Genomic DNA, 23,776 nt, shown 5'->3' with positions numbered 1-23,776 from the left:
GTCTGGAACGTAACCTGACAGTGGGCGGATTCGATTACACTGAGCTGTCCACCATGTATGGCACGTGACAGTGAAAGTGCAAAAACGGTGAGGGAGAAGCATATCGATCACTAATCTGCACCGCTCGGCCATTTTGTCAACAAGTGTTCATTGGGAAGACAGATAAAGCAATGAGTTTTGCATTTGAAAACAGAATCCGACTCATTATTCCACATGATTTTTACACCACTTCTCTTTTGCCAATGTAGTTGTGGGCTTTGTATTTATTAGGGATCCCCATTAAGTCTTCCTGGGGTCCAAACATATTAAAGCACTTACATTACATATAAAATTGGGCACCAGGCTCAAGCCCGCGAGGCAGCCGGTTCCAAAACAAATACAATCAACTTTCACCCGGCGCAAAACACCCAGGCAATCGAATCCCCCCCTCACCTCATGCAGCACATCACTTTTAAACATTTTTTTTTTTTACCTTAAACATGTCATCAACTTAGAGCATCGTTTCCCAAACTCGGTTTTGGTGACCCCAAAGGGTGCACATTTAGTTTTTTGCCCTAACACTACACAGCTGATTGAAATATATCAACACTTTAGGAATAGTTGATTATTTTATAATCAGCTCTGTATTGCTAGGGCAAAAACCAAAACATGCACCCCATGGGGTCCCCAGGACTGAGTTTGGGAAACCCTGACATAGAGGCATCAATCCCAGAGGAAACATTCTAAAAATATTCTTCTTATTGATTACAGTATCACAAAACAGCCTTGAATAACAGTATGTTTATTTTTAAAGTAGAAAAGAATAATACAAAATCTACTAAAAACCAAGAACAGAATAATTACATATTTACAAACCAGCCACATTTAGCTCAAGGTTTCCCAAACCCAGTCCTGGGTTTCCTAAAAAAAAATCTGATTCAAATAACCAACTCATCAACCTTTGATTATTTGAATCAGCTGTCTGGTGCTAAGGCAAAAACCAAAATGTGCACCCAGAGGTAGGGCCAAGACTGAGTTTGGGAAACCTTGATGTAGCTGCTATGTTTTGACATACCAAAGTGATACTTGTTGATGAGGTATTACTTAGCTTGAATGTAGATCAAATCCAATTACATTTTAAAGGGTGCAAACTGCAAACCAGAGTGAAAACTATAATCTGCCAATAAAGGAATATAGTATGGTCTTGCCCACTGCAGTACACATTTACACACGTCACCCAGATACTTGATAACAAAAATAATACCATAAGCTTATGGTTTGGTAACAGTAGTGATGAATCTAGTTAGTTGCATTTTGGAATCCACACCGTGAAAATAAGGCGTGTGGGACATCTCAAAGTGCCTTCCAGTCTATGGGCTCCTTCCCTGATTTCTCCAGCAACTCATTGGTCTTGGAAAAGTGCTTGCATCCGAAGAACCCTCGATGAGCAGATAAAGGGGAGGGGTGTACAGTGGGGAGGACATGGTGACGTTTCTACAGAGGATAAAGACAAAAGACCATTAAGCTGAGGTCAGTGGATTGTGTCAAGAATAGAGAAGTGTTTGTTTCACTATTAATACAATATTAAATTAAATTTAACCAACCCTATCAATAGCTGCTCCCTTCTTCTGAGCATAGGCCCCCCACAGCATGAAGACGAGGCCCTCCCGGTTGGAGCTGAGCCACTGCACCACAGCGTCAGTGAAGGTTTCCCATCCCTTGTCTTTATGAGAGTTGGCCTGGTGCGCTCGGACGGTCAGCACAGCATTGAGCAACAAGACACCTGGAAAGAGAAGCATTACGCCAGTTGGCTCATGATAACTGCACATCAAGGCATTGAAGTACATCAATGCCCAATCCATACTTCAATTGACTTGTTCTGATTATCTGCATGATCCTGAATAGTGCCTGCATTCATGACAGTCCTAAGATATTGCATCAGGAGTCTGATATTTATACTGTATGTTTATAGCCAAACTTGCTAGACCAGGGGTGCCAAACTTAGAGCTGGCCTATATTGCCAAAATATCATATCACAATATTACAACAAATTGGGACAATATTTGATGTTTTGTAATAATAAAAAGTTCTACATTTCCTTTATGAGTAGTGCATGATCCTAGGGTGGCAACACATACATTCTAAGAGATGTCAATGGGTCTTTCTCCATTCTGATTGATTTAAACAGTGTAAAACAAACTTTAACCAAAAATTATTCACCATTTTCATCCCTTTCTGCATTTCCTGCACTCATTTGAGATCATTTCCACGTTGGGTTGCATGATATGGGCAAACAAATCTAGGCCTTAGTTTTAACCAAATATTGCAATTGCAATTTGACTAGCAATTTACATCAAAACACTTGGGTGAACTGTTGGAATGGAAATAGAATGAGGAGTTATTGTGACAGGGTAGTAACCAATGTGTTGGTCAGTGTTAATCTTTGACTCTATTAAATGTTAGTTTTTTTCATAGCTACTTCTATTCATGTGGACGTGACATGGTGACAAATTTCAAGACACAAGAACCATTTGAACAGTTGTGGAGATGTGGAAATGGACAGCGAGGAAGAAAGAAAGGAGTGGATTGTAGAGGGAAGCGGTATGGTGGAGAAGATTGACATTAATTACAAAAAGGAAAAACCGTACCCCAGTAGCTCAAAGATTTTACCCGACGAGAGAGAATGAATTACCTGCGGTGGCAGGTGTGGTGAAGACCGCCGAGGTCGAGCCTTGTCCCGATGATGATAAAGATCATTGTGGCCCAGTGAGAGTGAGATTTTGAGAGAATGGATCCTTGTCTTATGGCTGATCCATACGTGGTGTCAGGTTGGGTGGAGAAGAATTTGGGGACTGTTGAATCTGTGAAAGTACCTTGAAGTGCTTTGCTTTGCTCTCAGGAGCAGGGCATCGCTAAAAGGAGCGATAAGTGGAATCGCATTAAGTGTTGAGGAGGATCAACTGAAATGGAAGATTCCTGGTGTCTGTGACGACCGCCATTTGGTGCGAAGCAGACCCGGTGGAGAGCGTAATGAAACAGAAGACACGGTCTGTCCTGCTGAGTTTTGATGCAGTCCTTACACGACAAAGTCAAGTTAGGATGTGTCAGTTATCCTGTGAGAGCTTTTGTCCCGAACCGATCAGTGTTGTAGGTGCCAAGCTTATGGTCATGTTGCAGCAGTGTGAAGGAGGGAGATTCCTAGAGAAGTGTGCAGGAGGGCATGAGACAAAGGAATGTGTAATACCGGTGGGAAAATCTGTGTGTGTTAATGTTGCTGGAGATCAGAAGAGTCCGGTGAGAGAAAGGCAGGTCGAGGTTGACTGGGTCAGAGTAGTACAGAGGGTGTCTTATGTTGAGGCTGTGAAGGGAGTAGTAGAGGAAGATGGGTCCAGGGCGAGTGATCCTAAGAGGTTCCCTGAGAGTAAGTGGAGGCAAAATGGAGAGTAATAGAAATAACATGTACTTCAGTAAGATTGGCTTCTTAGCGTTCATAGCCATGGTTATCAACTGTCCTGCAGAAATGGAACGTCAATCACAGAATATAATGTTGTGGTGGCAGCTGCAGGGAAGTACTTTGTTGCACAAGATTTTACTGCAGAGGAGTTACTAAGTGTGTTGAATGATAGTGTCCCGTCCTCCCAGCCTGGTGTAGGATCAGATAGGGACAATTAGTGGAATAATGGTGAGGTTAATGGCTGTAGAGCCATTTCTTTTCCCCATACTTTTCCCCTTTGTTTCACAAAGTGTAATGAATTCACACTCATTAACAGTAGGCGGAAACAAAGGGCTAGATCAGAGAAATAGATGAATGGGGGGGGGCATAACAGGCTTCACACTCCAGTACAGTAGGTGGCGGTGCATGCACCTTTCAGTTGGTTGCGATCCGCCAATACTAGCATTCATGCTTTGCATATAACTCTTTAACCTGTTAGGGCTAGGGGGCAGTATTGACACGGCCGGATAAAAAACTTACCCGATTTAATCTGGTTACTACTCCTGCCCAGTAACTAGAATATGCATATAATTATTGGCTTTGGATAGAAAACACCCTAAAGTTTCTAAAACTGAATGGTGTCTGTGAGTATAACAGAACTCATATGGCAGGCAAAAACCTGAGAGGATTCCATGCAGGAAGTGGCCTGTCTGACAAGTTGTGTTTCATCTTGGCTCTTTTTATTGAAGACTGAGGATCTTTGCTATAACGTGACACTTCCTACGGCTCCCATAGGCTCTCAGAGCCCGGGAAAAAGCTGAACGATATCGAGGCAGCCTCTGGCTGAAACACTTTATCGCGTTTGGCAAGTGGCCGATCAGAGTACTATGGGCTTAGGCGCATGCCCGAGTCGACCCCATGCTTTATTTTCTTTTGTCTGTTTACCTAAACGCAGATTCCCGGTAGGAATATTATTGCTTTTTTATGAGAAAAATGGCATAAAAATTGATTTTAAACAGCGGTTGACATGCTTCGAAGTACAGTAATGGAATATTTCGAATTTTGTCACGAATTGCGCCATGCTCGTCACCCTTATTTACCCTTTCGGATAGTGTCTTGAACGCACGAAAAAACGTCGCTATTTGGATATAACTATGGATTATTTTGAACCAAACCAACATTTGTTATTGAAGTAGAAGTCCTGGGAGTGCATTCTGACGAAAACAGCAAAGGTAATAACATTTTTCTTATAGTAAATCTGACTTTGGTGAGTGCTAAACTTGCTGGGTGTCTAAATAGCTAGCCCTGTGATGCCGGGCTATCTACTGAGAATATTGCAAAATGTGCTTTCACCGAAAAGCTATTTTAAAATCGGACATATCGAGTGCATAGAGGAGTTCAGTATCTATAATTCTTAAAATAATTGTTATGCTTTTTGTGAACGTTTATCGTGAGTAATTTAGTAAATTCACCGGCAGTGTTCGGTGGGAATGCTAGTCACATGCTAATGTAAAAAGCTGGTTTTTCATATAAATATGAACTTGATTGAACAAAACATGCATGTATTGTATAACATAATGTCCTAGGGTTGTCATCTGATGAAGATCATCAAAGGTTAGTGCTGCATTTAGCTGTGGTTTGGGTTTATGTGACATTATATGCTAGCTTGAAAAATGGGTGTCTGATTATTTCTGGCTGGGTACTCTGCTGACATAATCTAATGTTTTGCTTTCGTTGTAAAGCCTTTTTGAAATCGGACAGTGTGGTTAGATTAACGAGAGTCTTGTCTTTAAAATGGTGTAAAATAGTCATATGTTTGAAAAATTGAAGTTTTTGCATTTTTGAGGAATTTGAATAACGCGCCACGGGATTACACTGGCTGTTGCGTAGGTGGGACGATTTCGTCCCACATACCCTAGAGAGGTTAACTAGCGTCCCACCCGCGGGACACACTATTCAACGGCCAGTGAAATAGCAGGGTGGCAAATTCAAAACAACAAAAATCTCCTAATTCAAATTTCTCAAACATACAACTATTATATCCCATTTTAAAGATACACTTCTCGTTAATCCAACCACATTGTCCGATTTCAAAAAGACTTTACGGCGAAAGCATAACATTAAATTATGTTAGGACAGCGTTGAGACAAGAAAAACCACACAGCCATTTTCCAAGCAAGGAGAGGCGTCACAAAAACCAGAAATACAGCTAAAATTAATCACTAACCTTTGACAATCTTCATCAGATGACACTCCCAGGACTCAATGTTACACAATACATGTATGTTTTGCTCGATAAAGTTCATATTTATATCCAAAAACCCCATTTTACATTGGCGCGTGATGTTCAGAAAATGTATTGCCTCCAAAACCACCGGTGAATGAGCACATCAATTTACAAAAATACTCATCATAAACGTTGATAAAATTTACAACAGTTATTGAAAGAATTATAGATACACTTCTCCTTAATGCAACCGCTGTGTCAGATTTCAAAATAGCTTTATGGCGAAAACACATTGTTCAATATTCTGAGTACAGAGCTCAGCCATCAAAGCAAGCTATACAGTTACCCGCCAAGTTCTGGAGTCAACAAAACTCAGAAATAGTATTATAAATCTTCACTTACCTTTGCTGATCTTCGTCGGAATGCACTCCCAGGACTCCCACAAGAAATGTTTGTTTTGTTCGATAAACTCCATATTTATGTCCAAATACCTCCGTTTTGTTCGCACGTTCAGATAACTATTCCAAAAGGCACAATGCGCGAGCGCAAAACCAGAGACGAAAAGTCAAAATGTTCCATTACCGTTCGTAGAAACATGTCAAACAATGTTTACAATCAATCCTTAGGGTCTTTTTATCATAAATCTTCGATAATATTCCAACCGGACAATAGCGTATTCATTACAGAGGAAAAAGAAGGAACGGCGTGCCTGCGCAGTAAACAACTCATTGGCCTCAGGCAGTCCACTTATTGAGTCAGCTCTTATTCTCTCCCCAGTCACAGGAGAAGCATGAAACAACGTTCTAAAGACTGTTGCCATCTAGTGGAAGCCTTAGGAAGTGCAAAATGAACCCTAAGTCACTGTATACTGTATAGGCAATCACTTGAAAAACTACAAACCTCAGATTTCCACACTTCCTGGTTGGATTTTTCTCAGATTTTTGCCTGCCATATGAGTTCTGTTATACTCACAGACATCATTCAAACTGTTTTAGAAACTTCAGAGTGTTTACTATCCAAATCTACTAATTATATGCATATCCTACCTTCTGAGCCTGAGTAGCAGGCAGTTTACTACGGGCACGCCTTTCATCCGGACGTCAAAATACTGCCCCCTACCCTAGAGAAGTTAATTTAGAAGATACTGTTGCACAAACATGTTGATTTAGGCCTACACAATCAATGGAATCAGGCTATATTAGCTAGCTACGTTTGCTCTGACTCAGTACATTTATTAGCTAGCTAACTAGCAATTAGCATGAGGCTAAAACGATTCATTTTAGCCACAACTTTCTAAGAAGTTGCAGACAGTACGATACAAACTAATTGTGTAATTATATTACACTTGTGGAATATATTAAGACGCAAAGTGGAAATCAGCATCGTTATCAACATCTTGTTCCATGCAGACTAGATCAAGCAAGTGGTCTCGTGGTCGAGCAAAAACAACTGCGCTCCTTGAGTGACAGGGGGCAGGGCTTGGTCTGTGTGGAAAGCGGAATGAGAGGAGAGACACGACTCAAGTAGCGGAGTAAACTATAAAAACGGACGCTACACACGGTGGAGTAGCGTCTCACATTTCCCAAAAAATATTAATAGAAAAAAACAACAACATTGAAATAACATTATAGAAAGTAAAGTAAAACCCAAACCGGTCCGTGCATCAATACCGGTATATCGTCAAATACAGTATACCACCCAGCCCTAGTCAAACTCAATTCCTCAAGGGCTGTCTCTCTGCTGGCTTTCTTTATTTGCTTTCAATTAGTGTCCACTTAAGACCTAGACAACCAGGCAAGGGGAGTTCCTAACTAATCAATGACTTTAACTGATCAATAAGGTAGAAGGGAGGAGCATACACTTGCAGACATTATGTCCTCGAGGACTGGAGTCATTATGTCCTCGAGGACGTGTGCTAGACTATTGTGCCAACAGTACCTTGTTTAGCCCATCCAGTTAAATCTCCATGTCCAGGGTGCTGGAAGCCCTCTATATCAGACGCCAATTCTTTGTACATATTCAATAAGCTGAAAAAAAAGAAGAGGCTCTACATTTGAGGATGTGGCAACTGTGTCAATGATATGAAAAACTAAATCCAATACAGCACCGAATAAAAAAGGCTAAAAAGCAAAATGTCCTTCACACAGATAGATACAGTGCCTTCAGAAAGTATTCACACACCTTGACTTTCTCCACATTTTGTTGTTACAGCCTGAATTAAAACATTTATTAAATGTAGATTTTGTTTTACACTGGCCAACACACAATACCCCATAATGTCAAAGTGGAATTATGTTTTTCAATTTATTTATCTTTTGCAAATGAAAAGCTGAAATGTCTTGAGTCAATAAGTATTCTACTCGTTTGTTAGGGCAAGCCTAAATAAGTTCAGGAGAAAAAATGTGCTTAACAACTCACATAATAAGTTAAATGCACTCACTGTGTGCAATAAGTGTTTAACATGATTTTTTGAATGACTACGTCATCTCTGTATCCACACATACAATTACCTAAGGTCCCTCAGTCGAGCAGTGAATTTCAAACAGATTCAACCACAAAGACCAGGGAGGTTTTCCAATGCCTCACAAAGGGCCCCTATTGGTAGACATCGAATATCCTTGGAGAATGGTGAAGTTAAGTACACTTTGGATGGTGTATCAATAAGTTGGTTGGTGGCACCTTAATTGGGGAGGACAGACTCGTGGTAATGGCCGGAGCAGAATTAGTGGAATGGTATCAAATACATAGAACACATGGTTTCCATGGTTTCCATTTACTCCATTATTATGAGTCATCCTCCCCTCAACAGCCTCCACTAGTATCAATACACCCAGTCACTACAAAGTCACTAACTCAATTGCCCGGAGAGGAAGGAAAGCGCTCAGGGATTTCACCATGAGGCCAATAGGGACTTTAAAACAGTTAAAGAGACTAACGGCCGTGATAGGAGAAAACTGAGGATGGATAAACATTGTAGTTACTCCACAATACTAACCTAATTAAACAGTGAAAAGAAAGAAGCCTGCACAGAATAAAAATATTCCAAAACATTTATCCTGTTTGCAATAAGGCACTAAAGTAAAACTGCAAAAAATTTGCCAAAGAAATTAACTTTACGTCCCGTATACAAAGCGTTATGTTTGGGGCAAATCCAACACAACCAGGGCCTAAAATTAACACCCGCCACCTGCCAAATGTGGGTACATTTTGGCATTGGTGTGTAAGATGTCTATTTCACCAACCACGTTGACAGATGGTCAGGGCTCAACAGTGCGAGCATTTCACTCACATGTGAATAAAAAGTAAAGTATGATCACATTTATAGTAAAATAAATGGTGCAGTAGCTGTCTTCAAAGTATTTCTGCCGTTTTGTTTCATAGTTTGTCAATTTAAATCGCACAAAGTCAAAGAACGATGAATCCTATATAGCCTATTCCACGTCACACTGCCTGGCTGGGGGCTGTGCGCATGTAAAGAGCTGAGTGAAAGATTCATTTTTACACCTCGATCACACCGACAGCATCATTGCATTTTGGTACACCAGAAGTACATTCATTTCCAATGGAACGCTGCATTTGTCTTGCAGCATTGCGTTGCAGAGGCAGTTGCAGTGCGTTCTGGGGTGCATACGTTGAACGTATGTGTCAAACTGTATGTGTAGACGGCTTGACAGAAATGGTAGCAGAAGGTGAATGTTGACATTTTGTTGCACACACATCCAGAAGATGATGTGTAACATTATGAGTAATGACGCTGTCGGTGTCATCAAGGTGTTAGAAGCGCTGCGCACAAGCATAAACACTGGTCTAATTTACTTGAAAAGAAAGTCTACTGAAGTTAGACTTTGTACTTGTGTTTCTTGGCTATTTACATTGTTTTTCTATGTTTGAGTTTCAACTGCTAGGGAAGAGAAGACAACACTTCTACTAGTCAGACTCAATCTCACAGGAACAAACATGACTTGAGCTACCACAGTAACCTCTCGCCCTTAAAGGGGTAGGTGACATTTGTCGTCTCATCTGTTATTTTGGTTAAAAGACTCAGGTTACGGGGCCTGCCGTGTGGCGCAGTGGTATAAGGCACTGCATCACAGTGCTTGAGGCGTCACTACAGACCTGGGTTCGATCCCAGGCCGTGACTGGAAGTCCCATAGGGCGACACACAATTGGCCCAGCAACGTCCAGGTTAGGGGAGGGTTTGGCCGGGGGGGCTTTACTTGGCTCATCGCGCTCTAGCGACTCCTTGTGGTGGGCTGGGCGTCTGCAGGCTGACTTCAGTCGTCAGTTGAATGGTGTTTCCTCCGACACATTGGTGCAGCTGGCTTCCGAGTTAAGCGGGCTGGTGTTAAGAAGCTCGGTTTGGCGAGTCATGTTTCGGGGGACGCATGACTCGACGCATGACCCGAGCCTGTTGGGGAGTTGCAGCGACAAGACAGGATCGCAATTGGATATCACGAAATTGGGGAGAAAAAGGGGGTAAAATACAAAGACATCCAGAAAGATTCACAGCTATAGTCGCTGCCATAGGTGATTCTAACATGTATTGACCAAGGGGGTTGAATGCCAATCTAATCAAGACAGGGTTTTATTTTTCATAATTTTTTACAGATGTTAGAATTTTCCCTCCACATTGACATTCAAGTATTTTGTGTAGATCATTGACAAAAAAGACAATTAAAATACATTTCTAAAGGCACTGTATTTATTACACCATACATTTTATTGCAGGAAACATATTCCCCTTGCCTGGATATGTTCAATATGGTCTACAACGTAATAATACTGTAGGCTACCTGGGTGGAGGTGGGATAGGTCTCTGCACACTGAAGCATAATCCATGGGCTTGGTTTGGACCGTGATATGGGTCCTGGCCGAGGACTACAACCTTGACCTGTACCAAGGAGAAATGGCTCTGATCATTATGGGCAGTGCAGTGGTTCTTCCCCCTGGAAATAACTTGTACAGCCTAACCTTATGAGTTGGCTCATACTGTACATTAGAGGGTTTCTGTCCCTTAATATGAAAATCTGTACATGTGCCATTGTTGTCAAAAACCTAAACTTACATCTTGGATGTCACACATCTGTGTCCAGGTGAAAACATGCTGAGGGGGTGGGTAGACAGTGTTCAGTTTCCTCTCTCCATCAACGAAAGACATCAACTGTAACAGTAAGGAGCGAAGGGAATTAGATTATGCACATTTCTGATAATCTGTACGATGTACCTATGTGTGGGTAGACTCATATTACGTTTCTGAAATAAGGCTTTCCAAACTCAGAGCCCAAACTCTTTCGCCAACTCTCCCCAAATTCATCCGGTGTGTTACTGGCGCACAGTTTCTCCAACGCTGCTTGCTTGTTTTTGGCGATTCGGGCCAGCAGTTCTGGACACACTGAAGAAGTGGGTGACTCCGTCTTTCCGTTGCCTGATAGCTTCAGCTTCTTCACCCGTCCAACCTTGATATATTGAGCAAAATGCAAGGTTGGTGAAACACGTGTGGCTGTTAATAGTGCAGTTAAAAACATTATTGGACAACGTCTCAAATACGGTACATTCATTGCAAGCATTTTAGCTAGCTAGCAACATGTTCTAAATCTGCTACGAAACTCGAGCAAATTTCCTAAACACTGACGCCAGTGAGCCCACCCCCTGTGATCGCTGATGGTAAAGATATCGCGGGATTTGTGTGTTACGGTCAAAGATGGTTTAGAATCCTGGTTTGAAACCCATGTTGTATGGTCTTTTCAATGTTATCACATAAAATGTAACAATTGAATCAATGATTTTGTTAGTTAGCAAGAATATTATTGTAATAACAGCGTCAAGACAACAAGGTACGTGCTGGTGAAACTGTATATAACCTGATTTCAATGTGTATACATGCAACTTTAGGTTAAAAGTTATGTACAGAATGTTAGTTACCTAAATTAGTTACACATTTGCACCGGTTTGTACTCATGCAGCTCGCGTGCAAACAATTATTATAAATGAATAGTGCGCTAATTCTCACATGTTCTTGGGCATCCTCTCTCTCATTTTCCTCTCCCGAAGCTCTCTTCTTCGAAATGGGCGAAAAAAAAGAATTGATAGGTCTGCCCTATCATTTTAGTAACCTTGATTAATTTGGTAGTAGTTGAATTCGAGCTTGCTTTCCTTATTGTTCAGCAGCACTAACACAGTCCCGCTTGTTTTGAACCACTTCTCTGACAGAACATTTCCCGCCAACTTGCGATGACGTATTGGTAAGGTGAAGGCGCAGGGCTTCGGTCATAGTATGGTCGGCGCTATCCAACCGGGTCTCAGAACATTTAGTTTTATTCTGCACGTAAATTTGCGACACCCTATTTAGTATGATATGTTTACATTTGTGGCAGTCCATCGCCCATTTCGTATGATGTGTTACAAATTACAATTCGTATTATATGTTACGAATTTGCAAAAAGTGAAATGTTATGTTAGCTAGGCTAGGGTTGAGGGTTAGGGTTAAGTTTAGGCGTTGGTTAAAGGTTAGCTAAAATGGTTAGGGGAAGGGTTAGCTAAAATGCTAAGTAGTTGCAAAGTAGCTAAAAAGTAGTAAGTCGTTTTTAAGCCAACCCATTCACCACGACCAACCATTGAAGTTGACATTTAAAATGGTTAAGGCAGTGTTTACCAAACTCGGTCCTGGGGACCCCATGGGTGCACGTTTTGATGATAAGTTGATTATTTGAATCAGCTGTGTAGTTCTATGGCAACAACAAAAAAGTGCACCCCTTGGGGTCCCCAGGACCGAGTTTGGGAAACACTGGGTAAGGGTAGAGGTTAAGGTTAGGGTTTAAGGGTAGGGACGTCCCAAGGATCCCGGGTGGCACTGTCCATCATAGTGTGCATTTTGTACCTGTTTACGTCAATGGTTATAGTTCAATGTTCATACTTGAGATTAGCAAGGTATTAAACTGTAATGGCCAAGTATAGTGATATATTGTAAACTTTCCACTCATGTATTTAGTAATTAATTATCCTATGCTATACGTTTATCTGTAGGCCTATTCCTCCTGTTATCCGTACTCCTGTGTTCTCTTTTCATTCTTGGTCTAGGACATTATTACAATGAAGTTTTCTCATGTTGGTGAGCACAGAGCAAGAAGGTGACTGATGGATACATTTGTGAGTCAAACCAGGAAGCGCTATATTGATGGGACAACAGATGAACAGAGAGAACCTGTGTGGAAAAAATTTAAAGAGGAAGAATGCAATCAGGGGATTGTAAAGGAGGATGTGAAGGAGGATGCCTATTTGACTGAGTTCTCTCAGCCTTGGCAGAAGATTGAAGCAGAGGGACTGGACTGTGACTATGCTCTACTCTTTCCTAAAGAGGAAGCAGACTGCCTCTACACACAGCTGGAGGAGGAGGTAGTCTACCTCACAGGTATACAATTGTCACACTCAATTCAGTGACAGTTCAGATACATTTTTTCTTGGTATGTAGATGAGCCATTCTTTTGTTACAGGAGATAAAACAAAGATTCAGGTGTTTGGAAAGGTCTACAATGTCCCCAGAAAGCAGGCGACTTGTGGGGACGCAGGACTAACCTACAACTATTCTGGAGTGAGTCTTCAGGCTAGCCCGTGGACTCCAACCTTGGAGTACATTCGTGATGCTGTTACAAAGGCAACAGGGCAAACCTTCAACTTTGTCCTGATTAACAGGTGAGTCTGTCTACACTGCTATAGAAGATTCTACATCTACAGGATGTATTCATTACGTCTTGCAACAGAAACAGTTTACCGTTTAAGAACCAAATAGATGCAAATAGAGCAAAACAGGGAGGGACCTATTTGAATTTATCCAATAGAAACTAGTTTTCGTTGCAAAACGGTTTCTGTTTGGAGTAAACGGTTTCGGTGTAATAAATACACTCTAGGACTGTGCGACTGTGATTCCATTGTAGCTGCTCCTGGTTTTCTCAGGTACAAAGATGGACATGATCACATGGGTGAGCACCGTGATGATGAGCGGGAACTGGACCCCCTCTGTCCCATCGCCTCCGTATCCCTGGGGGCGGTCCGGGACTTTGTCTTCAGACACCGGGAGTCACGGGGAAAACAGTGCCGGCGGCAGATCAACCCGGTGAAGCTGGAACTGGCCCACGGAAGCCTGCTCCTCATGAATTCTCCCACAAACACCCACTGGTACCACAGCCTGCCAGCCCGCAAGAGGGTCCTCACACCCCGCATCAACCTTACCTTCAGACGCATCCTCCAAGACGGCAAGAAATGAGGGTCAGACATGGTCCGTTGGGAGTCTCACTTCATTGTGGCTGACGTCAGGGGACGTACTATCTAACCACTGTCCCCACTGCAATATTGATTAAACTAGTTTCTGAATGTATCTTTGTTCATGGTCCAATTCATACAATTCAGTCATGTGGTAACTCTTTACATAGATTTTTTATTTTCATAATTGTATCTATGAAAACAATCAACTTTTTGACAGATCTCACACACACACAAATCTTCAAAATATACAATAGTGCAAATTGATCAGAAAATGGGTTAGAGGGTTATTTAGAGGTTGCATCCTAATTCAATACTAGGAGGAGAGTGAGTAAATGGCAGTATTTATAACAACTGGTATGCTTGTTGAGCAATACACACTTAGATTGTGTAGTTGTACACACTGCCACCACAACTTTAAACACTTTGGCAAATCAGACAATATTTGGGGTAAATTTGTTACATTGCTATCAATTCCAATTCCGCTGCTCTATAAAAGAGTTGTAAAACTCATGTTGCTTCAATATCATTTAGGAACAAAAATAACAATATACACATTAGCTTGATACCATGAGATCTTGTGCAACAACTGCAGAAATGATTCTAGACGAAAGTAACTGGTCTGCAGACATGTGGAGCTAGACTACAATCCAAACCACCTGCACGTTATTACAGTATTCTGAATTTGTTACACACGTAGAAAAATGTAATATACAGCAGCTTATATACAATGTCAATTTAAACATTGCATTATTTTAAATAAACCTACATTTTACAATATATTGAGTGATTATTTCCAGACTGAAATGGCTGAGGACAGTGATTACATATCAAGTACCTCCACATTTCCTAATCTAGTAACACCCATTAAGCGTAAAACATCTTGGTTGAAGTAACGCAAATCTTTGTGAAACGACTACCAGTATTCTGAGATGTTTTTGACAACAGTCCAATCATTCCTACAGGTAGGCAATCTCTGGGATCTAAAAGGCAGTGCCTCCTAAATCGCTGTAAAAGACCAGGGGTACATTCATGATTTTAATATGACAGGTCAAAGTAGAGCAGCATAATCTTTTGTACTGTTAAAGCACAATCCTACAGGTAAGCCATTGGGCTGGAGAATTACACTTCTGAGGGGTGTTTTCTGTGGCACTCATGGCTGTGGTGGTATGGGTTGGCAGGGGAGTAGGTGTCCAGTCTGTCTCAGTGCTCCGGGGCTCTACTCCTCCAACAGTAGACGGAGCCGTCTCACCCGCTCATAGAAGAGTAGGTAGGCGTTGGAGGACAGCACCTCCTGCAGACTGGCCTTGCGTACAGAGTCATCTGAAACCCACAGCCACTGGGAGCTGAATGGAGAGGGGCTGCGGGGCGAGGGAGGGCAGCGGCGGTAAGTGACAAAGTGTCCTGAGTGCATGTCACCATGGTGAACCAACACAGCCATCAGTTGAAAGTGGTATTCTGAGGAGCTGTGGAGAGACATGGTGTATTCAACAGTGTTATCAGAGTACACACTATAATTCAAGACAATTTATCTGATTTTGAATAATTGGTTCTTCTCTTTATTGATATGAAAAGGCTGTTTAAGATGATCAGGTTGTGTTTACCTGTAGTCATATGTGAGGTTGACCTGTGGGTTCAACCCAGGAGAATGGAGAAAGACAGACGAACAGGTTCCATTGGACAGAGGCTTGTTCTTGTTATGGTGTTCTATATCTGAAAATAAGTAGAATACAGTATGATCTTACTGTTGTACAAGGCCTTTCAAGGGTCTGTAAAATAACAATTACATTATGAGAGTAATCTGGAGTATCTGTCCTCAAACAAATCCCAAATAATCTAAGGCCAATTTCCAAGAACCTGCTAAGAACAATCATGACCGTTCTCAGTCCTCTCAAGCTGAAAAGGTAATAAGAGGTCATAAGACAAGCCATTTAGTCCCAGGAAAGTGATTTCACCGTACCTTTGCCATTGGGAGGGGTCTTATCTGCAGCCTCTCCTGAATCCTCTGCTTTAATGGTTTTGGGAGTACAGTTAATGCGCTGGAGCCTCTGAACGGTTGCTCGGTGTTTGTAGCGGTCCATAGACAGGTACTCTGAGATCTGGACATGTTCCTGTCTCTTTATGGGCGTACCCTCATTAGACCATGTCAGTCTCTGCAGGTGAATACAGAGACACTGTGGGAGCTGGAGGGAGGAGTCACACAAACACACACCGTCATATACCTGTATACAGTATGTCACATAACTGAGGACAAGGATATGCTGAAGCCAGACACAAATGCATCTGATAGTGATGTGTGCAGGGGGATACCAGTAAAGCAGTGAAACCATTTAGTACACAGCAATTGTTTCACATATCATCAAGTAGGTCACAATAGGCAGGTTTCCATCCAATTGGCGACAGATTTTCATGTGAATATTCTAAAATCGGCACATTTTGTTGCAGATAGAAATCATTCCGTGATGTAGTGCAAACAAAATTTACTTTTTTGCTTACGTTTCATGTAGTTTCCTCCCTCTCCCCATCTCTCTCCCGCCCTACCGCACCTGCTGTCTCGACCTCAATGCTCGGCTATGAAAAGCCAACTGACATTTACTCCTGAGGTGCTGACCTGTTGCACTCTCTATAATCACCGATTATTTTTTGACCCTGTGGGTCATATATGAACAGCTTGAAGAACGATTTGGCCTTAATGGCCATAAACTCTTATCTCCACTCAGCACAGCCAGAAGAGGACTGGCCACCCAGAGCCTGGTTCCTCTGTCGGTTTTTTCCTAGGTTCCTGCCTTTCTAGGGAGTTTTTCCTAGCCAACTGTGCTTCTACATCTGCATTGCTTGCTGTTTGGTGTTTTAGGCTGGGTTTCTGTATAAGCACTTTCTGACATCTGCTGATGTAAAAAGGGCTTTAAATATATTTGATTGATGTACCGAATAAAAATCTTAAGTCCAATGTGTTTCCATTGCATTTTCAACTACTGAAAATACGACCCTGGATATTTATTGGAAAGGAGCATCAAGCTCATCACCGTGCACTTTCACCACCCTGTGAAGTTCATAACTTGTTTCATCTGCACTGCACTACAAAAGGCAAAATGCAGTAACTCCCTTTGTCTAGACAGGAATTTCTGATACTCCATAATATATTCGGATCAACTGGCTCGTTCTTGTGTCAAGAAACTAAATGCCAACATTAAATCAGATAATATACCTGGCCATTACAACAGATCAAACATTTCTGACCAAATTCGTAGTTACGGCGTTTTGCCTTAGTAGGGCAGCGTAGTCTAATAAACTGCATGGTTTCCTGAGTCGTAGTGGGAAGACCACACACCATATTATTGTGTGACTCAAAGTTTACTTCGATATGATGGTTATCTAATCAATATTTGCGCATAAAGGATGTTTCCACCGCCATTTCTTGTATAATTAATTTTACCAATACAAAAAGATCCCACCATGTCGAACGAACAAATTATCTGTCGGCATTTCTAAAATTGTGCCGAAACTTCCTGTGTCTATCACAGCAATTTCTGTGTATACGTTTTGACTTGACTTGCATAGAAACATGGTTAGTGGGAAAGACCATTACCTTTCCCAGTTTAAGCTGTTTGATGAAGGTTGTCCTCTGGCTTTCCAGGACATGCCCATTCACTAAGGCGCCTTGTTGAAGCTGACGGGAGAGAAGATGTCAAAACAAGGTTCATTCTAAAGCTCCAAAATAACATACCCATAGGCTCACAGAAGTACAGTTCCTCTTTCTTAACCAACCAAGTGAAGACTAGTACCTTGGTGCAGTTTTCACACTCCACCTCTTTAATGGTCTCTGAAGAGATGAAGTGCTGGAGACAGTGATCCAAAGAGATAGGCCAGCCCTAAGGGAAATATACTCAGCACATTGCATATACTGTAGCTCACAAGCTATTATTTTACATACAGTCTTGTAGAACAGGGTTACTTGTACTCGTGCAAGATTTTGCTCCAGCTACCTTGGTGTACACATCAATGATATTTGTACCACCAGTGGTACAAGGAAAACCTTCACCTGAATGATTTCAAGGTTTCCGTCATGTATTTTTTCTCCCGTCACCCATTCTGCTTACCCATTGCGGCGAAGGGATGGATAAGGAGAGGCTGTCGAAAGAGTCATATCGCACTGGACTCTGCGAACAAGAAAATGAATTATTAGCACAAACAAACCACTGATTTAATGACAGTACACTGCCAAATATCTGATATTCACGTGATAAGAAAAATAAACAAATACATTAATCACCTGTTGTTCGCAACGCTTGCAAGCCATATTGCTTGTTAGGCGGCCATGGAAAGGATGTGGAAACTTCCAAGGACTTCGTAAAGGATGAAGAGGGCCTGGAAGAGCAAATGTAGTTTTCCCATTTTCCCAAAACCTACTTCTCTTGTAAAATATTCCACACATCACTATTTGCCTCCTTACCTCGACTCTTGCAGCTTAAGGTCTTATCATCTATATCTGGGAGACTCTGATGCCAAAAACAAAGGAACAGAAGTCAGAAGGCAAAAATACAATTAACTTACATCAAAAACACACTGTGCTGAAAGAAACAAAGCTTAGCAGGACTGTGAGTATTAAAGGAAGGGGATTGAGAACTTACCTCAAGGGACTGAATGTCAAAGAGGTGGGTGACTTTGGGCTGTCGGTCTCGCTCCTCCTCCAGGGAAGAGGTGAGGACATGGAAGAGCTCATGGGCATCCTAAGAAAAGTAAATAGGGACGAGAGATTAAACCAATATACCTTATATATTTACATTTTAGTCATATAGCACTCGCTCTTATCCAAAGTGACGTAGTTAGTGCATTCATCTTAAGATACTCTTATGTATGTGGATACCCCTTCAAATTAGTGGATTCAGTTATTTCAGCCACACCGTTGCTGACAGGTGTAGAAAATTGAGCACACAGCCATGCAATCTCCATAGACAAACATTGGCAGTAGAATGGCCTTACTGAAGAGCTCAGTGACTTTCAACATGGCACTGTCAAAGGATGCCACCTTTCCAACAGGTAGCTTAGTCAAATTTCTGCCCTGCTAGAGCTGCCCCGGTCAACTGTAAGTGCTGTTATTATGAAGTGGAAACGTCTAGGTGCAAAGGCTCAGCTGCAACGTGGTAAGACACACAAGCTCACAGAAAAAGACCGCCGAGTGCTGGTAAGTTGCAACACTCACTACTGAGTTCCAAACTGCCTCGAAGAAACATGAGCACAATAACCGTTTGTGGGGAGCTTCATGAAATGGGTTTCCATGGCCGAGCAGCCACACACAAGTCTAAGATCACAATGTGCATTGCCAAGCGTCGGCTGAAGTGGTGTAAAGCTCGCCGCCATTGGAGTGATGAGTCACGCTTCACATGGGCCGAATACAACAGATGAAATGCTTACTTACAAGCCCTTAACCAACAAAGCAGTTGGGAAAAAGAAGTGTTAAGTAAAAAATATATATAATTAAAGAGCAGCCGTAAAATAACAGTAGCGAGGCTAAATACAAGGGGTACCGGTACAGAGTTAATGTACCGGTTAGTCGAGCTAATTTGTACATGTAGGTAGAGTTAAAGTGACTATGCATAGACAATAAACAGAGCATAGCAACAGTGTAAAAGGGGGACGACGACAATGCAAATAGTCTGGGTAGCCATTTGATTAGCTGTTCAGGAGTCTTATGGCTTGGGGGTAGAAGATGTTAAGCCTTCTGGCCGTAGACTTAGCGCTCCAGTACCGCTTGCCGTGCGGTAGCAGAGAGAACAGTCTATGACTAGGGTGGCTGGAGTCTTTGACCATTTTTAGGGCCTTCCTCTGACACCGAATGGTATAGAGGTCCTCGATGGCAGGAAGCTTGGCCCCAGTGATGTTCTGGGCCGTACGCACTACCCTCTGTAGTGCCTTGCGGTCGGAGGCCGAGCAGTTGCCATACCAGGCAGTGATGCAACCAGTTATGATGCTCTCGATGGTGTAGCTGTAAAACCTTTTGAGGATCTGAGGACCCATGCCAAATCTTTTCAGTCTCCTGAGGGGGAATAGGCTTTGTAGTGCCCTCTTCACAACTGTCTTGGTGTGTTTGGACCATGATAGTTTGTTGGTGATGTGGATGCAAAGCCCCGTCGATGAGAATGGGGGCGTGCTCAGTCCTCCTTTACCTTTAGTTCACCACCTGGCAGTCCAACAGACAAATATGGGTTTGGCGGATGCCAGGAGAACGCTACCTGCCCCAATGCATAGTGCCAACTGTAAAGTTTGGTGGAGGAGGAATAATGGTCTGGGGCTGGTTTCATGGTTCGGGCTAGGCCCCTTAGTTCCAGTGAAGGGAAATCTAAACGCTACAGCATACAATGACATTCTAGACGGTTCTGTGCTTCCAACTTTGTGGCAACAGTTGGGGAAGCCCATTTCCTGTTTCAGCATGACAATGCCCCCGTGCACAAAGCGAGGTCCATACAGAAATGGTTTGTCGAGATTGGTGTGGAAGAACTTGACTGGCCTGCACCGAGCCCTGACCTCAACTCCATCGAAACACCTTTGGGATGAATTGCAACACCGACTGCGAGCCAGGCCTAATCGCCCAACACCAGTGCCCGACCACACTAAAGCTCTTGTGGATGAATGGAAGCAAGTCCCTGCAGCAATGTTCCAACATTTAGTGGAAAGCCTACCCAGAAGAGTGGAGGCTGTTATAGCAGCAAATGGGGGAACCAACTCCATAATAATGCCCATGATTTTGGAATGAGATGTTCGACGAGCAGGTGTCCACATACTTTTGGTCATGTAGTGTAGGTAGGACGACCACATATCTCAGTCATAGACTGAACAAAAATATAAAATGCAACATGTAAAGTGTTAGTTCCGTGTTTCATGAGCTGAAATAAAAAAAATCCCAGAAATGTTCCATATGCACAAAATGCTTATTTCTCTCAAAATGTTGTACACACATTTGTTTCTATTAGTGAGCATTTCTCCTTTGCCAAGATAATCCATCCACCTGACAGGTGTGGCATATCAAGAAACGGATTAAAAAGCATGATCATTACACAGGTGCACTTTGTGCTGGGGACAATAAAAGGCCACTAAAATGTCACACAACACAAGGCCAGATGTCTGAAGTTGAGGGAGCGTGCAATTGGCATCCTGACTGCAGGAATGTCCACCAGAACTGTTGCCAGAGAATTTAATGTTAATTTCTACCATAGTTCCTCTTTCCACTTGTTTTTACCTCCTTTTGAGTTTTTCAGAAGTCAACTATAGCTTTTAATGTCATTTTAGAGAATTTGGCAGTAAGTCCAACCGGCCTCACAACCACAGACCACGTGTAACCACACAAGCCCAGGAGCTCCACATCTGGGTGGGGGGGGGGGTGCTGAAGAGTATTTCTGTCTGTAATATAAAACTTTTTCTGATTGACGCCGCAGTGGGTGGTCCTATGCCCTCCCAGGCCCACCCATGGCTGTTCCCCTGCCAAGTCATGTGAAATCCATAGGGGGATTTCTTGCTGCTCCATTGGAAAGTACCATGGTCTTGTAGTGGATGTGAGCTTCGACTGGAAGGGCTGCCTTTTATTTGGTTTTGAACGTGGAGCAGAATTCTTATGGGGAACAGATTAAAGACAATAATATTGACTTGAATGCTCTGAAATAATGCTCCCAAATGCTTAACAAGTAAGGATAACGTACCTGTTCCTCAAAGGAACTGATGTGCCACCTGTAGAGTCTGAGGACCTCCAGCAGACGCCCTGCATCCAGCACATCCTCCTCCCCAGTGTTGTCGTTTGACAGTGCTGCAAATCAGAGAATGTACTGTCAGGGTGCATCCCATATGGTACCCTATATAGTGCATTACATGGGCCCTGGTCAAAAGTAGTGCACCATAGGGTATAGGGTGCCATGTGGGTTGCAACCATAGAGTCTAACAATTGAGCATACAGGGATTCTGAATCCTTCTTCGCCCATCACTACCTTTGAGAAGCTGCAGGAGAGTTGTGGAAAGTTCAGGGTCCTTCTCTGGCTCGCCCTCTGACACACCTTTGCAGCTAGTGAACTCCTCCAGCCACTTGACGAAGGAAGGGCAGGCTGCCAGGCCCTGGAGTAGAGAGTTCATGAAGCAGGTGTTTCCCAGGTTCAGCAGGCCTGGTACCATGCCTATGGTGGATACTTTTTTTAGTATACAGTCAATGGCCCTCATAAACATCCACCTACATACATTAGTGATCCCATCTTTAACTGCCTACACAGACATTAGGCAAGTTTACCTTTCTTCCTTTTCTTGCTGTCCGTAATTGGACCCCATAGAACATACACTCCAGCAGCCATGGCAGCCGCTATTCCACCAATGACTCCCCAGTTTTTCATAATTTTGTTCCTGAAAAATATTCCGAAGTGATACATATTATTGACAGTCTCACAGAAAAGACTGAACTGTTGGGACAATAAATGCGTTTCCCTTTAGTTACTCTGAATATATTGTATGTCCATACCTAACAAACTCTAATGTATCCAAAGCAGCAGCGGAGGCCAATTTAGCTCAATAACCCTGTTTACTAGATAATTCCTGGTTCATGTGAGTCGAATTTCATTTGCCGAACATGTGACATGTTCGCCAGCCAACGACAGGCAGTCCTGTCGACTTGACAGACTGCCTATAAACGTTAGTTACTGTAGATTGCTCTTTTTGACATCCTCTACTACGACACAACGCACAACGACTTCTCTAAAACATGTTGGAATTTTGCTAACAGGTGGTATGGTAATCCCATAAAAGTAGTCCGTCAACTCGTTAATTTCAGATTGATGCAGTCAGATCAACAGTACTCGATTGCTTTGGCGTCGTTTGTGTGTGCGCCACTTAAAAACGTCGTTCGAACTGCGCACTAAGAAAGAGCAAGCTCATTGACTACACTTCGCTAAACCCCGACACAATCACACATTTAATGCGCGAAAAGAAAGACCTTGTAAAACATTCAGGTCTGACCTGACAATGGTACCAGAGTACAGGAACTCCCGAATAAGCTTTTCAGATGTCGCTGGTCTGCACCACGGCATACTCTCGGAGCTAATGTAGTGGAACTTAAATTGGGAGTCTTTGGATTTTTGACGGACCAAACACAGCTGTACAGGAAGTCATTTGTCGCAGACTTCTTATTTTTATTTTTTATAATTAACAACCTCAATACAGGAAGTACATGTGGGAACACAAGTATATATAAATAATATACAAAGGACAATTGGGCTAGGGGGTACAATATCACATTACACAAGGACCTTAAGGGACATACATACACTTATTCTAACAAGAGTATTTAATTGTCTTAAAATACAGTTCAATTTTTTTTTGTAAGGTAAGAAAATGTGGTGTTTTGTTTGTAAATTTACATTTGTGAATATGAAATTTGTCCAAAAGAATAATGAAATGAATTACATAAAATGTTTCAGCTTATTTCTATCGTAGGTAAAGAATCCAAGCAGTACATCTCTCCATAATAGTGTCAGATCTTCATAAATGTGTTCAATTATAAATCTACTGATGTCTTGCCACAGTTTCTTACATGAATACAATGCCAAAAAAGATGCAACACTGTTTCTGGGTGGTCATTACAAAAGGAACAATTTGAGTTGATGTTTTCCTTAAACTTCTTCATATAATGGTTGGCAGGATAATATACTGCTCAAAAAAAATAAAGGGAACACTTAAACAACACATCCTAGATCTGAATGAAATGTGCTGACAACAAAATCACACAAAAATAATCAATGGAAATCCAATTTATCAACCCATGGAGGTCTGGATTTGGAGTCACACTCAAAATTAAAGTGGAAAACCACATGCCCAGGCTGATTACTTTGATGTAATGTCCTTAAAACAAG

General features: G+C 42.2%; 3 protein-coding genes across 7 annotated transcripts; 1 reads left to right on the top strand and 2 right to left on the bottom strand.

Annotated features, from left to right (window-relative positions):
• Window positions 1-214: 214 nt before the first annotated feature.
• On the bottom strand, window positions 215-12,315 carry unga (uracil DNA glycosylase a). Its single transcript, XM_014161172.2, has 8 exons — window positions 12,292-12,315; window positions 11,650-11,736; window positions 10,889-11,095; window positions 10,705-10,800; window positions 10,433-10,530; window positions 7,578-7,666; window positions 1,584-1,762; window positions 215-1,473 (listed from the first exon to the last, which is right to left on the bottom strand). The coding sequence occupies exons 1-8, from the start codon at window positions 12,313-12,315 to the stop codon at window positions 1,333-1,335; spliced, it is 921 nt and encodes a 306-aa protein (XP_014016647.2). The 3' UTR covers window positions 215-1,332.
• Window positions 11,089-14,010, top strand: alkbh2 (alkB homolog 2, alpha-ketoglutarate dependent dioxygenase). Of its 3 annotated transcripts, none has more exons than XM_014161173.2 (4): window positions 11,089-11,473; window positions 12,758-13,047; window positions 13,130-13,328; window positions 13,590-14,010. In XM_014161173.2, the coding sequence occupies exons 2-4, from the start codon at window positions 12,774-12,776 to the stop codon at window positions 13,897-13,899; spliced, it is 783 nt and encodes a 260-aa protein (XP_014016648.2). In that variant the 5' UTR covers window positions 11,089-11,473; window positions 12,758-12,773; the 3' UTR covers window positions 13,900-14,010. The 3 variants fall into 3 exon arrangements, with proteins under 3 accessions (XP_014016648.2, XP_045559126.1, XP_014016649.2); XM_045703170.1 differs by having other exon boundaries at window positions 12,717-13,047; window positions 13,133-13,328; XM_014161174.2 differs by having other exon boundaries at window positions 12,717-13,047.
• A 40-nt stretch (window positions 14,011-14,050) lies between these two features.
• On the bottom strand, window positions 14,051-22,999 carry LOC106580306 (ubiquitin carboxyl-terminal hydrolase 30). Of its 3 annotated transcripts, none has more exons than XM_014161167.2 (13): window positions 22,884-22,999; window positions 22,165-22,274; window positions 21,872-22,054; window positions 21,590-21,693; window positions 18,527-18,625; window positions 18,349-18,394; window positions 18,169-18,263; window positions 17,996-18,055; window positions 17,681-17,767; window positions 17,485-17,565; window positions 15,856-16,078; window positions 15,500-15,608; window positions 14,051-15,361 (listed from the first exon to the last, which is right to left on the bottom strand). In XM_014161167.2, exons 1-13 carry the CDS (start codon window positions 22,952-22,954, stop codon window positions 15,115-15,117), a joined length of 1,515 nt encoding a protein of 504 aa, XP_014016642.1. In that variant the 5' UTR covers window positions 22,955-22,999; the 3' UTR covers window positions 14,051-15,114. The 3 variants fall into 3 exon arrangements, with proteins under 3 accessions (XP_014016642.1, XP_014016644.1, XP_014016643.1); XM_014161169.2 differs by having other exon boundaries at window positions 22,897-22,969; XM_014161168.2 differs by having other exon boundaries at window positions 22,390-22,967.
• Between the last annotated feature and the right edge of the window lie 777 nt (window positions 23,000-23,776).

The sequence above is a fragment of the Salmo salar genome, chromosome ssa20, assembly GCF_905237065.1.
Source record: "Salmo salar chromosome ssa20, Ssal_v3.1, whole genome shotgun sequence".
In the NCBI taxonomy this organism is placed as follows: domain Eukaryota; kingdom Metazoa; phylum Chordata; class Actinopteri; order Salmoniformes; family Salmonidae; genus Salmo; species Salmo salar.
The sequence above is the reverse complement of the archived record's forward strand: the minus strand, read 5'-3'. Positions and strand labels throughout refer to the sequence as shown.

What these genes read in the sequence shown, in the direction of transcription:
- unga (XM_014161172.2), bottom strand. Translation starts at nt 12,315, where the DNA reads ATGGGGTCCCCAGGACCGAGTTTG. An exon ending in GGTCCCCAGGACCGAGTTTG is followed by an intron (nt 11,737 to 12,291) that starts GTAAACACTGCC and finishes CTAAAATGATAG; the next exon opens with GGCAGACCTATCAATTCTTT. An exon ending in GAGAGGATGCCCAAGAACAT is followed by an intron (nt 11,096 to 11,649) that starts GTGAGAATTAGC and finishes CAATATATCAAG; the next exon opens with GTTGGACGGGTGAAGAAGCT.
- alkbh2 (XM_014161173.2), top strand. Translation starts at nt 12,774, where the DNA reads ATGGATACATTTGTGAGTCAAACCAGGAAGCGCTATATTGATGGGACA. An exon ending in GGAGGTAGTCTACCTCACAG is followed by an intron (nt 13,048 to 13,129) that starts GTATACAATTGT and finishes CTTTTGTTACAG; the next exon opens with GAGATAAAACAAAGATTCAG. An exon ending in AACTTTGTCCTGATTAACAG is followed by an intron (nt 13,329 to 13,589) that starts GTGAGTCTGTCT and finishes TGGTTTTCTCAG; the next exon opens with GTACAAAGATGGACATGATC.
- LOC106580306 (XM_014161167.2), bottom strand. Translation starts at nt 22,954, where the DNA reads ATGCCGTGGTGCAGACCAGCGACATCTGAAAAGCTTATTCGGGAGTTC. An exon ending in AGTGTGAAAACTGCACCAAG is followed by an intron (nt 17,566 to 17,680) that starts GTACTAGTCTTC and finishes CTCTCCCGTCAG; the next exon opens with CTTCAACAAGGCGCCTTAGT. An exon ending in AACCTCACATATGACTACAG is followed by an intron (nt 15,362 to 15,499) that starts GTAAACACAACC and finishes GTCTCTCCACAG; the next exon opens with CTCCTCAGAATACCACTTTC.